The sequence below is a fragment of the Callithrix jacchus genome, chromosome 14 (assembly GCF_049354715.1).
Source record: "Callithrix jacchus isolate 240 chromosome 14, calJac240_pri, whole genome shotgun sequence".
Lineage (NCBI taxonomy): Eukaryota > Metazoa > Chordata > Mammalia > Primates > Cebidae > Callithrix > Callithrix jacchus.
The window spans coordinates 69215428-69229492 of record NC_133515.1 but is presented as its reverse complement, the minus strand read 5'-3'; the positions used below and the strand labels follow the sequence as shown (position 1 = coordinate 69229492).

Genomic DNA, 14065 nt, shown 5'->3' with positions numbered 1-14065 from the left:
AGCAATTCTGAAGCAAGTCTTATAAGTTTATCATACCTACATTCCCTCTCGATCTGCTCTCTATGGTATATAAAAGCCATATGTATAAATATGTGTATATGTGAGAAAGAGCGTGTACACACATTTGAATGTCACATGGGATGCAAACAAAAGTAAGGACAGTAAATGAAAGGCAGGGAGAAACACCCCAGACACTGGAAACAGCATATGTAAAGGCCCATGGCTCATTATAGGAAAAGCAAGTAATTTCATTATGCTAGCATAAAAAGAAACAGTGAGACATAAGTAGAGGCAAGAAAACAACAGACCACAAAGGGTCATGCATGGTCTTCTAAAGAGCTTGGATTCTACCCTGGAGACAAGATCAGCTGAAAGAAGTATACAAGCATGAAATCTTGAGATGAGAATTTTGAAATGGTGATTTGTAATATGTATCAGAAAAGAAAAGACAGAAGACTAAGACCTTCTACAACGCTAGTTCAGTAATCCAGACAAAAAATGATGTCCTGAATTAAGATAGTCACCATGGAGATAAAGAGGAGGAAAAATTCAAGATATAATAAAAGATGGCAAAATAGATTAGCACTTTGTATAGAATTGATGACAGAGGTAGATGAGAAAAATGACACATGGATGAATGATCATGACAGTCACAATAAGATATGCAGAAGTAGGCTATGCATAGTATACAGTGAACTAAATTAAGTGACTGCAAAATAAAATAGTCTAAAACAAACCAAGTGGGAGTTTCCTCCTCTTCAATTGCTTTTCAGGTAAGTATTCCTATCAGGAGGCATATCTGTAGATAACACCTGCAAACTAACTTATAAACTGAAATAAGTTATATTATTTTAACCACAGGCATTTTAGAAAAAAGAGGGAAAGTACTCTTGTTTATCTACAACTAATGGAATTCAGAAAAGGTTTATACATTAAATGATCCCATATCAGACTGTTTACATTAAACCTCAATGAAATTATTCCACATGCAGTGAACCTACTCAAATCAAAAATATATGCGAAACATGTCAAAAGTCTCACTAGACATAAGCAACATGAGAAAACAATAAAAAGAAAAATAAACAAAAAGACGTTGAAATTTTAAATAAGATCATTTTTCCTTCAGGAATATCCAAATTCCTGATTTTTAAGGTGTATGCCCTAGCTCTCAAAATCAAAAGATGTAACACAGCTTGAAATGAAATAGAATTCTAAAATGAACAATATTTTTAGGCTATGTTTAGGGTAAAAGGGATGAAATAAGAGATTAAACGACTTGGTAAAAAGAAATCAGACAACAGAACTGTCTCTTTTAGTAGTACCTGCTCACTCCCTGCTCTGAACCGAACTTAACACAATGCTGAAGTCCAGCAAATGAGAGACAAACCTTACATGGGCTGCTAAAAATTCTAGAGAGGTTGAAGAGATGGCTACAAAACTACAGTTCTCAGATAGCCCTTGTTGAAACCTACAAATAAATGAGAATAAAGAGAATCTATAATACTTTAGAAAGAATGTATTAGGGAATGTCTAGTTTCTAAAGATTAGGTACAAAAACAAGGGTTTCAGAGAAGCAAGAGAGAGGAGTTCTGCCTCCCTACATTTCTCTTCTTTCCATCTTCTGTTCTGAAAACAATTCTACCTCATCTCTTTGGCAATTTTCATCTTTATTACTCCTAGTCCATTACTCCACTCACATTGCCATTTTAATAATCTTCTAATATTTATTTATCATTACTGATAATTTTTCATCCAAACAACTCCCATTTGGAGTTAAAAACATATATTAGCTCCCTATCTTCAAGGTAATTGATTCATCATGTATCCTTCTAATTTCCTTATGCTTTCTTTGGCTCTCTTATTTCTAAAAACTGCCTCTGACTATCTAACTTCTCAATTTGCTTCTTCCAAGCCAAAGTTCTAATCAATAAAACCACTTGTTTAGCTTGGTTGTCAAATTGCAAGACTAGTATTGCAGAATTTGAAGGGGTGCAAATTAAGTGGTCAAGATTTGAAAAACATTTCATAATTAAGAACTATCTTTATGATCTACGCATGTGAATGCATCTATAGATTGAAATCAAGCCTTAACTTTAACACTTTGTGATGCTAACTAAATTCTTTTGATTGGTTAATTAATCAACAAATATTTGCTACATGCTACCATATATAATAATAAGCAGTACACAAAATTAAATAAGACAAGATACATACCTGAATTCTCTACAGAGGAGAGGATAAATAAGGCGTTTAAAGGAATCATCTAGTGAATTATGTAAGATCTTCATTACCTCTGGCCTTGCAAAGCTACGTGGTCTCCATCTGCAAAAGAAGAAAAGCCCATACTAAACCTGATACAATAATAAATGAGGCCAGAAAAGGAAGGTGGAATACAGAAGGGGAGAAAACCTTATGGAAGCCAAAGTAACATAATCTGTGAGAAAAGGCTGTGGTATCTGGAAATTATTATGACATTTGGAGTTTTTATTTTTAATAGCCTGGTAACTATCTAGGGTCAGACCCAAAACAAGGAAAAAATTTCCTCTTCCATGAAGAGTCTCCAAAGCATTATTAATAATGGTCAAAATCTTAAGATACAAGAAAGTCACCAAAAAATTTTTACAGCACTGCTATAGAGTGAATTGTGTCCCTCCCCAAATTCCATACCTTGAAGCCCTTACCCTCAAGGTGATGGTATTTGAAGATGGGGCCTTTGGGGGATAATTAGGTTTAGATGAAGTCATAAGGGTGGGACTCTCATGATGGAATTAGTGCCCTGATAAGATGAGATAACAGAGAGCTTGCTCTTTCTCTTTCTCCACCCTGTGAGAGCATAGGAAGAATGCGGCTGTCTACAAGCCAGGAAGAGAGTCCTCACCAGGAAATGAATTAGCTGGCATTTTGATCCTGGATTTCTCAGCCTCCAGAACTAAGAGAAAATAAATTTCTCTTGTTAAAGCCACAAAGTCTGTGGTATTTTGTTATGGTAGACCAAGCTAAGACAAGCACGGTATCCTTTTTCCCCCCTTTCTTTATCTCTTTCTGAGACTTAAAGTAGACTGAGCAAAGCAGAAAGACTGTTTTAACCCTTGCCTCTTGCCATTTTTGAGTGGAATTTACTCTACTGCTCAGGCCACACTGCTCTACCAGACAACATCTGCATACCTAATGAGGAGTATAAATGCCACAGAACCAACTGTTAATGAACACTGGAGAAAGAATAGAAGAGACAAACACAAGCTAAAAGGCCAAATGTAGCCTCACCGAAACTGTCCCTATAAACTTTATAAAATTAATCAGGAAAAAAGGGAGGGCTAGAAATGAAAATAACCAAGCTGGCAGTACATCAGCATCACTCATGAGGTCAGCTCACTCTCTGACCTGCTTCCTCATAGTTGTCTGGTGCCTACTGTCCTAGAATCACATAGACCCTGTTATAAGATTACAGCTTCCCTTAACATAATATGAATGGATGAGTACATAAAGAAGAGGGTGGAATAATTCTTTAGGTCCTAGAAAAGTGTTTCAGCTCTTAGAATTATTTAAATTAAGAAAAAATTTCAGGCCAGGCATGGTGGCTCATGCTTGTACTCCCAGCACTTTGGGAGGCCAAGGCAGGTGGATCACTTGAGCTCAGAAGTTCAAGACCGGCCTGGGCAATATGGCAAAAATCATACAAAAAAATAAAAACTTAGGTGGGTATAGTGGTGCACACCTGTAGTCCTAGTTACTCAGGAGGCTCAGAGAGAGGACAGCTTGAGCTTGGGAAGCTGATTGAGGCTGCAGTGAGCCAAGATGATACCACTGCACTCAGCCTGAGTGGTAGAGTGAGACCCTGTCTCAAAAAAGAAAAAAAGAAAAAGAAAAACTTCCAAACCTGACTGAAAACTCTATTACTATGCTATAGTGATGCAACATGTTATATTGTAAGCTAAATAACATTACAAATTTTTCTTTCTTTCTTTTTTTTTTTAAGATGGGGTTTCACCATGATGGCCAGGCTGCTCTTGAACTCCTGACCTCAGGTGATCCACCCACCTCGGCCTCCCAAAGTACTAGGATTACAGGCATGAGCCACTGCGCCCGGCCAAAAATTTTTCAATTGAAGTAGAATTAGATAAAATATAAATAAGCCATGGAAAAATAAATTGCGGTAAAAATATTCCTTGACATTTACTTAAAGATAATAAATAGGTTAAAAGTATGACATATTATTTTTTTAACTATTGAGAACTGACTCTGATACTGAGTATTATGAATATTTACAGAAAAATACTGTCTTCAACTTACTGTGTTGTATTAAAACATTTCTAAAAGAATTAGCATGATAATCCTACTACTTTGTAGTAACAGATACCATCAAAGGCCTGTTATTCACCAGGTACTGTGCTACAGTTATATGGATTATCACTTAATTCTCTCAAATCTATAAGGAAAGTATTATCACTTTAAGGATAGACAAAACTGAGAAAGAAACTAAGTAACATGCCCACCACTGCACGGCTAGAAAGTAATGTAACTGGAGCCGGGCGCAGTGGCTCACGCCTGTAATCCCAGCACTTTGGGAGGCCAAGGCGGGTGGATCATGAGATCAAGAGATCAAAACCATCCTGGGCAACATGGTGAAATCCCTTTCTACTAAAAAATACAAAAATTAGCTGGGTGTGGTGGCGTGTGCCTATAAGTCACAGCTACTCAGGAGGCTGAGGCAAGAGAACTGCTTGAGCCCAGGAGGCGGAGGTTGCAGTGAGCCGAGATCGCCCCACTGTACTCTAGTCTGGCGACAGAGCAAGACTCTGTCTCAAAAATAAATAATAAATAAATAAATAAATTAAGTAATTAATTAACTAGAATTCAAACTCAAATATATCTACTTCTTAGGAGTTTCCTCTATGAAACTATCTCAGAGGTTTATCATAGCTTAAAATTAACTAATTTCCTAATATAATTGTTTAAATCTAGGATTTGTTGTAGGCATATGTTTCCTTTTTCTCTTCATTGGAATTTATTTGCTTATTTATAAAGGAAATAAACATTCATAAAAAATGACAACTAGTGGCCGGGAGTGGTGGCTCATGCCTGTAATCCCAGCGCTTTGGAGGCCAAGGCAGGTGGATCACCTGAGGTCAGGAGTTCCAGACCAGCCTGACCAATATGGTGAAACCCCGTCTTTAAAAAAAAAAAAAAAAAAAAAGAAAAGAAAAGAAAAGAAAAAGAAAAATGCCAATTAGTCAGGCATGGTGGGTCATGCCTATAATGCCAGCACTTGGGGAGGCTCAGGTAAAAGCACCGCCTGAGTCCAGGTGTTCAAGACCAGTCTGGGCAACATGGCAAAACCTCACCACAAAAAAAAAAAAAAAAAAAAAAAAATTTAGCCAGTGGTACATACCTATGAGCCCAGCTACTCGGGAGACTAAACTGGGAGAATCACTGGAGTCCAGCAGACTGAGGCTGTAGTGAGCTATGATAGCACCTGTGCACTCCAGCCTCGGCAACAGAGTAAGACCCTGATTCTCAAAAAAAGAAAAAGAAAAAGGGAAAGACAACTATATAGAAAAATCTATTCTATACAAGTAATATAAAGACATTTATTTGCCACTAATGAAATCATACTATAAATAAACGCCAATTATAAACTGTCTTTTTAACCTAATAAGACACATTCATACTTCAACTATAGCTCTATTTCAACTTTTTCAAAATGGCTGCACAGAATTCCACCATATGGATATAACATAATTGGCTTAAGTAATTTACCTATTAACATTTAGATTGTTGTTTTACTTAATGGTTGTTTGGTTCGTTGTTAAGCAAGTTGGTCCTTAACAGCTTTTAATGAATTAACAAAACAGTAATGCTGAAGGATGTAACTGAGTTCCAAAATACATTGTACTTATTCTCTAAGAACAATTCATCTAACTCTTTAAGAATGATTCCTAGCAATCTCTTTATCCTAAGGTTACAAAGAGCTAGCTGGTGATGAGCTTTATCAAAATTTACATCTCTTGACTGCTAGGAAGCCACTTTACTTACCTCTTTGTATCAGTTTCCTCACTGGCTAAATGGTGGCTAGGAAACCTGCTCTATCAACTAAACACATTGTTGTGAGGATCAATTACACTCTGAAAAATTAAAACTAAAAGTAAAAAGTGTTACACAAACATGGTGCTATTTTAAAACATACCCTTAACAAATAAAAAGGGTAATAAAAAATTATGTAAGCTCAGAAATTTCCTTAAAATATCTAATAAATTTAATGTTTCTTTCAATCATCCTTAATGTGCAACATTTATTCCCACATATAGAATGCTTAGAGATTTATACTGTAATATCCAATAAGTTAATTTTTGTTTCCATCATCCTTAAAAAACTAAATACTTCAGATATGATATACACAGTACATGTTTGTTAGTTTATTTTTGCAAGGGAAAAGATGATCTTATAATAGTTTCAAATTGTACAGAAAAGTAATGAAGTAGAAAAGTTCCTCTCCCCAGAGATAATCACTATCATAAATTCCTCATGCACCTTTCTAGATATTCTCTATTTAAATATGTATGACACATACACGTATTTTTTTTTTATGCGAAAGGGACACCATATACCTTGTCCATCACTGGCTTTTTAATAACTTTCATGTAATAGACATCTTTACATATCAATAATATAGATATCAGTATCATATTTTAGAAACAAAAGAAAGAAAATTCTGGAAGTATCTGAAAACAGACCTGTTTTGGATGCACCACCTACAGAATTCATTCTTCACTCCATCAGAAATATCGACCTTAACCGTCAGTATCTTCAAATTTTCCCCACGGTTAATTGCAAGAATCTGAGTGTAAACATAAGGCAAAGACTAATAATCCAAAATATATATGAAACAAATCAGGAAGCCATGCAGCTGACAGCTATATGAATTTTTTACTCATTTACTTACCAAGAATACATTTAAAAACAATCATTTATTTACACTTTTTTCAAGTAACATACCTCCCTCATAAGGAAAAACCTAACATGCTCTTAGAAAATAAAATACAGATACAAAGCCTATCTATCACATTTATAGGAAGAGACTTTGATGATCTAAAATCTCATTTCAGATTCTACTAATTGAAATTTTTTGATCATCTGGAGTTGGAAGAGTATACTTTTTATAATTTGAAAAGATAATTTGTGCTTAAATACAAAAAGATAAAATCCTATGTGCAATATTTAATAGCTACTAATTGTTACCATTCATTGAGCACTACTGATTATAGAGCCTATCCAAGCACTTTGAATATATCATCTCAAGTAATCTTTACAGCCACCAGTGATATATTATCATCTACATTTTATATAATAATTTTTCTGAAACTAACTTGTTCCAAATCACAAAGCTAGCAAGTAGCAAAAAAAGAATTTAAACTCAGATCAACTTGTCCATGCTCTTAATTAAAATTATATTAAAAGAATGACTGTCTTTAAACACATTTAAAAAACTCCTTAAAGAAGTACAAACAAAACCAAAACAAGCAGAAAAAAATAAATAATAGGGTAAAAATAAAATTGAGCATACAAAAGCAATAAATATCAACAAAACCGTAAGTTGGTTCTTTGAAGATATCAACAAAATTGACAGATCTTTCAATAATCAAGAAAAAAACAGGAAACATTCAAATAGCAAAATCAGGAATAAAAGAGAAGCCATTACTAAGGACCTTATAGAAATAAAAGGATTATAAGAAATACCATGAGCAACTGTATGACAAATTAGGTAACTAGGATAAAATGGACAAATTCCTAAAAAGACACAAACTATCAAAAACAAACCAAAAAGAAATGGAAAATCTGAACAGACCTATAAAAAGTAAGAACACTGAATTTGTAATTTGAAAATTTCCTACAAATAAATGTCCAGGCCCACAAGGTACCACCGAATTCTACCCAACATTTAAAAAAAAATCAATTTCCATTCTTCACAAACTTTCCAAAAGATATTCGAGAAGGGAAAATTTCCCAAATATTTCTGTGAGGCCAGTATTACTCTGATACAAAAACCAGACAAGACTTCACAGGAAAACTATAAGCCAGTTTATCTCTTATAAATATAGATGTAAAAATCCTCAATAAAATACTAGCAAACCACAACCAGAAACATATAAAAAGGATCATAAACCAGGATCAAGTAGAATCTGTTCCAGGAATGCCCAGTTGATTTAACACCTAAAACTCAATTAACCTAATAAATTATATATCGGTAGAATAACTAAAATCCTATGATCATCTCAATAGATGCAGAAAAACATCTGACAAAATCAGGTAGCCCTTCATGATAAAAAAAAAATACTCAACAAATTAGGAAATATGGGAAGTTCTTCAATGTGAGAAAGGACATGGGCACAGAAATCTCACAGCTAACATAATATTTACTGGTCAAAGACCCAGGAACAAGACAAGTGTGTCCACTCTCACAGCACTGTACTGAAGATTCTGGCCAGGGAGAAGGAAGGGAGGCCATCTATATTGGAAAGGAAGATGTAAAACTTTCTCTATTAGCAGTTAACATGATCTTATATATAGAAAATTCTAAGCAATCCACTACAAAACTGTTAGAACTAATAAACAGTTTAGCAAAGTTGCACAACATAAACTCAACATATAAAATTAATTTCTACATACTAGCAATAAACATTCTAAAAATAATTTTTTTAATTCCATTTATGATACCACCAAAAGGAATACAATACTTAGGAATAAATATAACAAAAAAGTTCAAAACTTAAACAGTCAACCTTTGAACAATACAGGTTTGAATTGCATGTGCTGACTTATATGTAGATTTTTTTCAACCGAACAGGGATTGAAAATACAGTATTTGCAGGATCTGAAACCCATATAAGGAGAGCTTATTTTTCACATACATGGGTTCTGCAGGGCCAACTCTGGGACTTACATATACATAGATTTGGGTATATGTAGGGAACCTGGAATCAATCTCTTGTACATACCAAAGAACAACTGTACTCTAAATACTATAAAACATTGTTGAAAGAAATCAAAGAAGATCTAAATAGACATCCCATGTTCATGGATCAGAAGGCCTAATGCTATTAAGATGGCAATACTCCCCAAGTTGATTTACAAATTCATTGAAATCTCTATCAAATCACAACTTGCATCTTTTGCAGTAATTAGCAAACTAATTTTAAAACACATATAGTAATTCAAAGGACTGAGAATAGCCATGTCAATTTTTTTAAATAAGAATAAATTTGGAAGGTTCCCACTTCCCAATTTCAAAACTTACTACAAAGCCACAGTAATCATGACAGTGTGGACTGGCATAAGGATAGCCATACAGACCAATGGAATCAGAGTCCAGAAATAAACCTATACATCTAGCGTCAACTGATTTTCCACAAGGGTACCAAGACAATTCAACGAAATCTTTTCAATGAATCTCTGGTAACTGGAATTAGCCATATGCAAAGAAAAAAGTGGATCTCTACTTTGTACTATATATAAAATTAGCTCAAAACTGACCTTAAAATAAGAACTAAAACTATAAAATTCCCTTTAAAAAAGGAGAAAATCTTTATGACCTCAAGTCATACACCAAAAGTATAACCAATAATTTAAAAAAATAAATTTCAACAAATTATAATTTTTGTGACTCAAAGAATAGTATCAAGAAAGTGAAAAGAAAATGCACAGTGTGGGATAAAAATTTTTACAAATCATATGTCACATAAGGGAATCTAGAATATATTTAAAACTCTTACAGCTCAACAATAACAAGACAAAACAGAATTTATTTATTTTCTTAAGAAATGGGGTTTCACCATGTTGGCCAAGCTGGTCTCAAACTCCAGACCTCAGGTGATCTGCCTGCCTCAACCTCCCAAAGTGCTAAGATTGCAGGCATGAGCCATCACACCTGGCCACAACCCAATTTAAAATGTACAAAAGATCTGAAGAGGTATTTGTTCAAAAATTATATACAAACAACTGATAAGCATATGAACAGATGTTCAAAATCATTAGAGAAATGCAAATCAAAACACAGTAAGAAAAGATGGACAATAAATGTTGGTGGGGATGTAGAGAAACTGGAACCTTCACAAACCGCTGGTAAGAATGTAAAAATGGCATAGCCACTTTAGAAAATAATATGGCAGTTCCTCAAAAGGTTAAACATAAAGCTACCATATAACCCCATAATTCCACTCTTAGGTATATATCTAAGAGAAATCAAAACATATGTCCACACAAAAACTTAGACACAAATGTTCATAGCTTTATTCATAATATTCAGAAAGTAGAAACAACCAAAGCATTCACTGACTGAATGGATAAGTAAACTATGGAGAATCCATATAATGCAGTATTATGTAGTAACAAAAAGGAAAGGCATACAAATACATACCATAACAGACAAACTCTGAAATCATTATGCTGAGTGAAAGAAACCAGAGGCAAAAGTCTGCATATTATATGATTCCTTTATATGAAATGACCAAAATAGACAAATCTATAGAGATAGAAAGTTGGTTGTATAGAGCTTGAGGCAAGGAAGTATTGGGCAGAAAAATGTCCTAAAATGGCTTGCAGTAATGGTTACACAACTGAGTGAATTTACAAAACACCATTGAACTTTATAAAGTTCTAATGGTCGCATTATATGCAATATGAATTTTACTTCAATAAAGCTATTATAAAATTAAAAGTCTTTTCTTAAAGCATCCTTTAATACCAATTATTGAGATTATAAATAGTAACACAAATTAACCAAATAATTAAGCCTCCCTTAAATAGTATTTGTTAGTCTATAACTATATATGTATATTATATATTCAAAATTAAAGAAACAGACAACATCACTTCAATATATATTCAGAGTTTTCAATAATTCTTAATGGCTTTCTTCCAATTACTCTTAATGAATGGAGTTTTAATAAACTAAGTTCTCCCTTTACAGAACACAAACTGATATTTTAATAATTTTAGCACATTTCTCTAACAAAAACTTAGATTTCCCATCTGTGGTGAAACCAGCTTAAAACAATTCAACTTAATATTACCAGAAAATAATTCTACTATGAAACTTTCTCATTTTGTCCTTCATGTTGAAAAGAGAAAAATCATATATCTTTTTGTAACTTTAAATTTTAAAAAATATTTAGAGTAAAATTCTAAATATCAAATTGTCAAAGTTTTAAAAAAAATTATACAGAACTTTTTCTGTGCTTTGCTTATATGTTTGAGAAATTCTAAAGTAAACACCAGCAGAAATAAAACAATCACTTAGAAATAAATTTTTAGGCTGGGTACAGTGGCTCACGACTGTAATCCTAGCACTTTGAGAGGCCAAGGCAGAAGAATTGGTTGAGTCCAAGAGTTCGAGATGAGCCTGGGCAAAATGGTGAAACCCCAGCTCTACAAAAAATACAAAAATCAGCCAGGTGTACTTGTGACTGCCCACAGTCCCAGCTCCTCAGGAGTCTCAAGTGAGAGAATGGCTTCAGCCCTTAAGGCAGAGGTTGCAGTGAGGTGTGATCATACCACTGCACACCAGCCTGGGTGACAGAGAAAGATATTGTCTAAGAAAAAAATTAAAAAGAAAGCTTACACAAAACAATATATTCAATAAGGCTGCATGGAACTATCTATAAAAAAAATAAATTGTGAGTATAAAATAAACTTTAGTTTGAGCTCAGCAGAGACTTCCATATTTGCCACAGGTTGTGCCAGCTTAGTAAACAGTCCTTCATACAAGAAATTACCTCTAATAAATTAATTCAAGTAGAGTACAACAATATAGAGGAGACAGTTATTTAATTATGATTTACGTAAGTACACCATAATATTGCAATACATTATTGGGAGTTTCTTATTCTTTTTTTTTTTTTAACCATACCTAGTAATGTAATAAGTTGAACTTACAAAAAATCCTGACACACAGGAAGATCCATGGTGGAGAAGGGAGTAAGGTAACAGAATAAAGCTTGGGACAGAAACTGAAGTTGAAAATGAGTAGTGGGTCAAAGCAGAATTACATTGAACAGGAAATAGGTAGTGTAAGACATAAGAAATAGGATGTCAGTGAAAAGACACACCTGAAAAGATAAACAACAGAAAGTCTCATGAGAGAATGTGAAGACTGAGTTACAAATTCATGTGGTAGAAAGATCATACTAAGGACCAATTTGAAAAAGAAAGAAAAAAAGATGCAGCTGGAAGAATTAATTTACTAAGCAGCTACTATATTAACTGCTACTACAACAGTACTTGGAGAAGACTTCCATAGTAATTTTCCTTCACCACACTGTCTTTCATCATTTACATTCATTTCTGTATTCTGTGATACTGTGTGCTGAGGTATCTACATAAAGGCTGAAAAGTAAGGTTCAAAGTTGGAACATGAGGTCTCAGCACTACAGGAATTGGGAAGCTGTTTTTGTAACCTAGCATATCATCACTCCAACCTGTACATGATAAACTAAAAAGTTCTTAAAACAGAAGTGCTGTTTTTCAAAACAGACATTTCCAAAATCCTCTGTTTTCCCAGGCCTGAATACTGTCACCCTCAGAAACCTGTGTCAATCATAATCTTAAATTCAGTCACTAACTCAGAATGCCACATGTGCTAAACATACTAGTTAAAATGCAGAGCTCAATAAAATATTTTATTAGAAGGCTAGATTTTAACAGAATAAAAGCATTCACATTTTTCCAAAGTTTCAATAAACTTAAATCAACATAAAAGGTGGACAAAAGACAGAAAACCACTTCTGCAAAAGGAATTTTAGTATAGTCACTGGTACTATTAAAAATTATTTTTCATTACGTTACATGTGTATCAGTAACTATAATAACCAGGTACGTAAAATTTCACTGTACTAACATTCTTCCAAATTATTGAAAGTATGTACCTCACCTGATGTGGTAAATATAGTGTGCACAAAAGTAAAATGAAAAACTTTAGATATAATAGTGAAATATCTCAAATCTTCAAAAGGGCAAGGGCCCTGTTACCTCTATACCCTAAATAGGACCCAACATATAATAAACTTTCAGGAAATATTTGTGGGATAATTGAACACTCTTCATGTCTTGTTACAACAAAACAAAAAATTTTCACATCTGTGTCGTCTTAAATTAAAAACAATTACTTTTTTTTTAAGAGGCAGGGTCCCACTGTTGCCCAGGCTGGAGTGCAGTGGCTATGCACAGGAGCAATCCCACTACTGATCAGCACAGGAGTTTTGACCTGATCCTTTTCTGACCTGGGCCAGTTCACTCCTCCTAGGCAACCTGGTGGTCTCCTGTTCCTGTGGGGTCACCATACTGATACCGAACTTAAGGTAAACACCCAATTAGTTTAGTGCACTTCAGCCCAGAAATCCTGAACTCAAGCAATCCTCCTGCCTCAGGCTGCCAAGTAGCTGGAACTATAATCATGCACCACTGTGCCCAGAAAAACCATTACATACTTAATGATGAAAATTAAGTATTACATGATAGGTAATGCATACTAGTTTTTTCTGTTATTCTCTTTATAGCAGTAAAATGCAGATAGGAAGAAAAATAAATTTAAAAATTATTTACTGAGAAATTTCAGGTTTAAAAAACACTGGCAGTTTCCTGATTCCAAATCTCCCCCTCACTTTCTAGAAAAACTATAAAACCAATGAAGAGAATAAATAAAACACAACATAGGGCCCACCTCTCTGCATTTCTAGGAGTCAGAGAAATATAATGGCATCAGATTCCTCAAATATAATATACAAAGAAAGCCAACAGCAGAGTAACATATTCAAGAAACTTAAGGAAAGAAAGTGTAAACAAAAATAATTGAGGCCGAGGCGGGTGGATCATGAGGTCAAGAGATCAAGACCATCCTGGTCAACATGGTGAAACCCCGTCTCTACTAAAAATACAAAAAAATTAGCTGGGCATGGTGGCGCGTGCCTGTAATCCCAGCTGCTCGGGAGACTGAGGCAGGAGAACTGCCTGAACCCAGGAGGCGGAGGTTGTGGTGAGCCGAGATCGCGCCATTGCACTCCAGCCTGGGTAACAA

General features: G+C 34.4%; 1 protein-coding gene across 2 annotated transcripts in view; it reads right to left on the bottom strand.

Moving 5' to 3' along the window:
• The window catches only part of SRBD1 (S1 RNA binding domain 1), a 239963-nt gene that overhangs the window by 185229 nt on the left and 40669 nt on the right, over positions 1–14065 (bottom strand). For both annotated transcript variants that reach the window (XM_035272653.3, XM_078348438.1), the window contains exons 10-11: positions 6732–6835; positions 2215–2322 (exon numbers count right to left, since the gene is read on the bottom strand). In XM_035272653.3, the coding sequence (XP_035128544.1) occupies positions 2215–2322; positions 6732–6835 (212 nt within the window). The remainder of the gene's footprint in view (positions 1–2214; positions 2323–6731; positions 6836–14065) is intronic.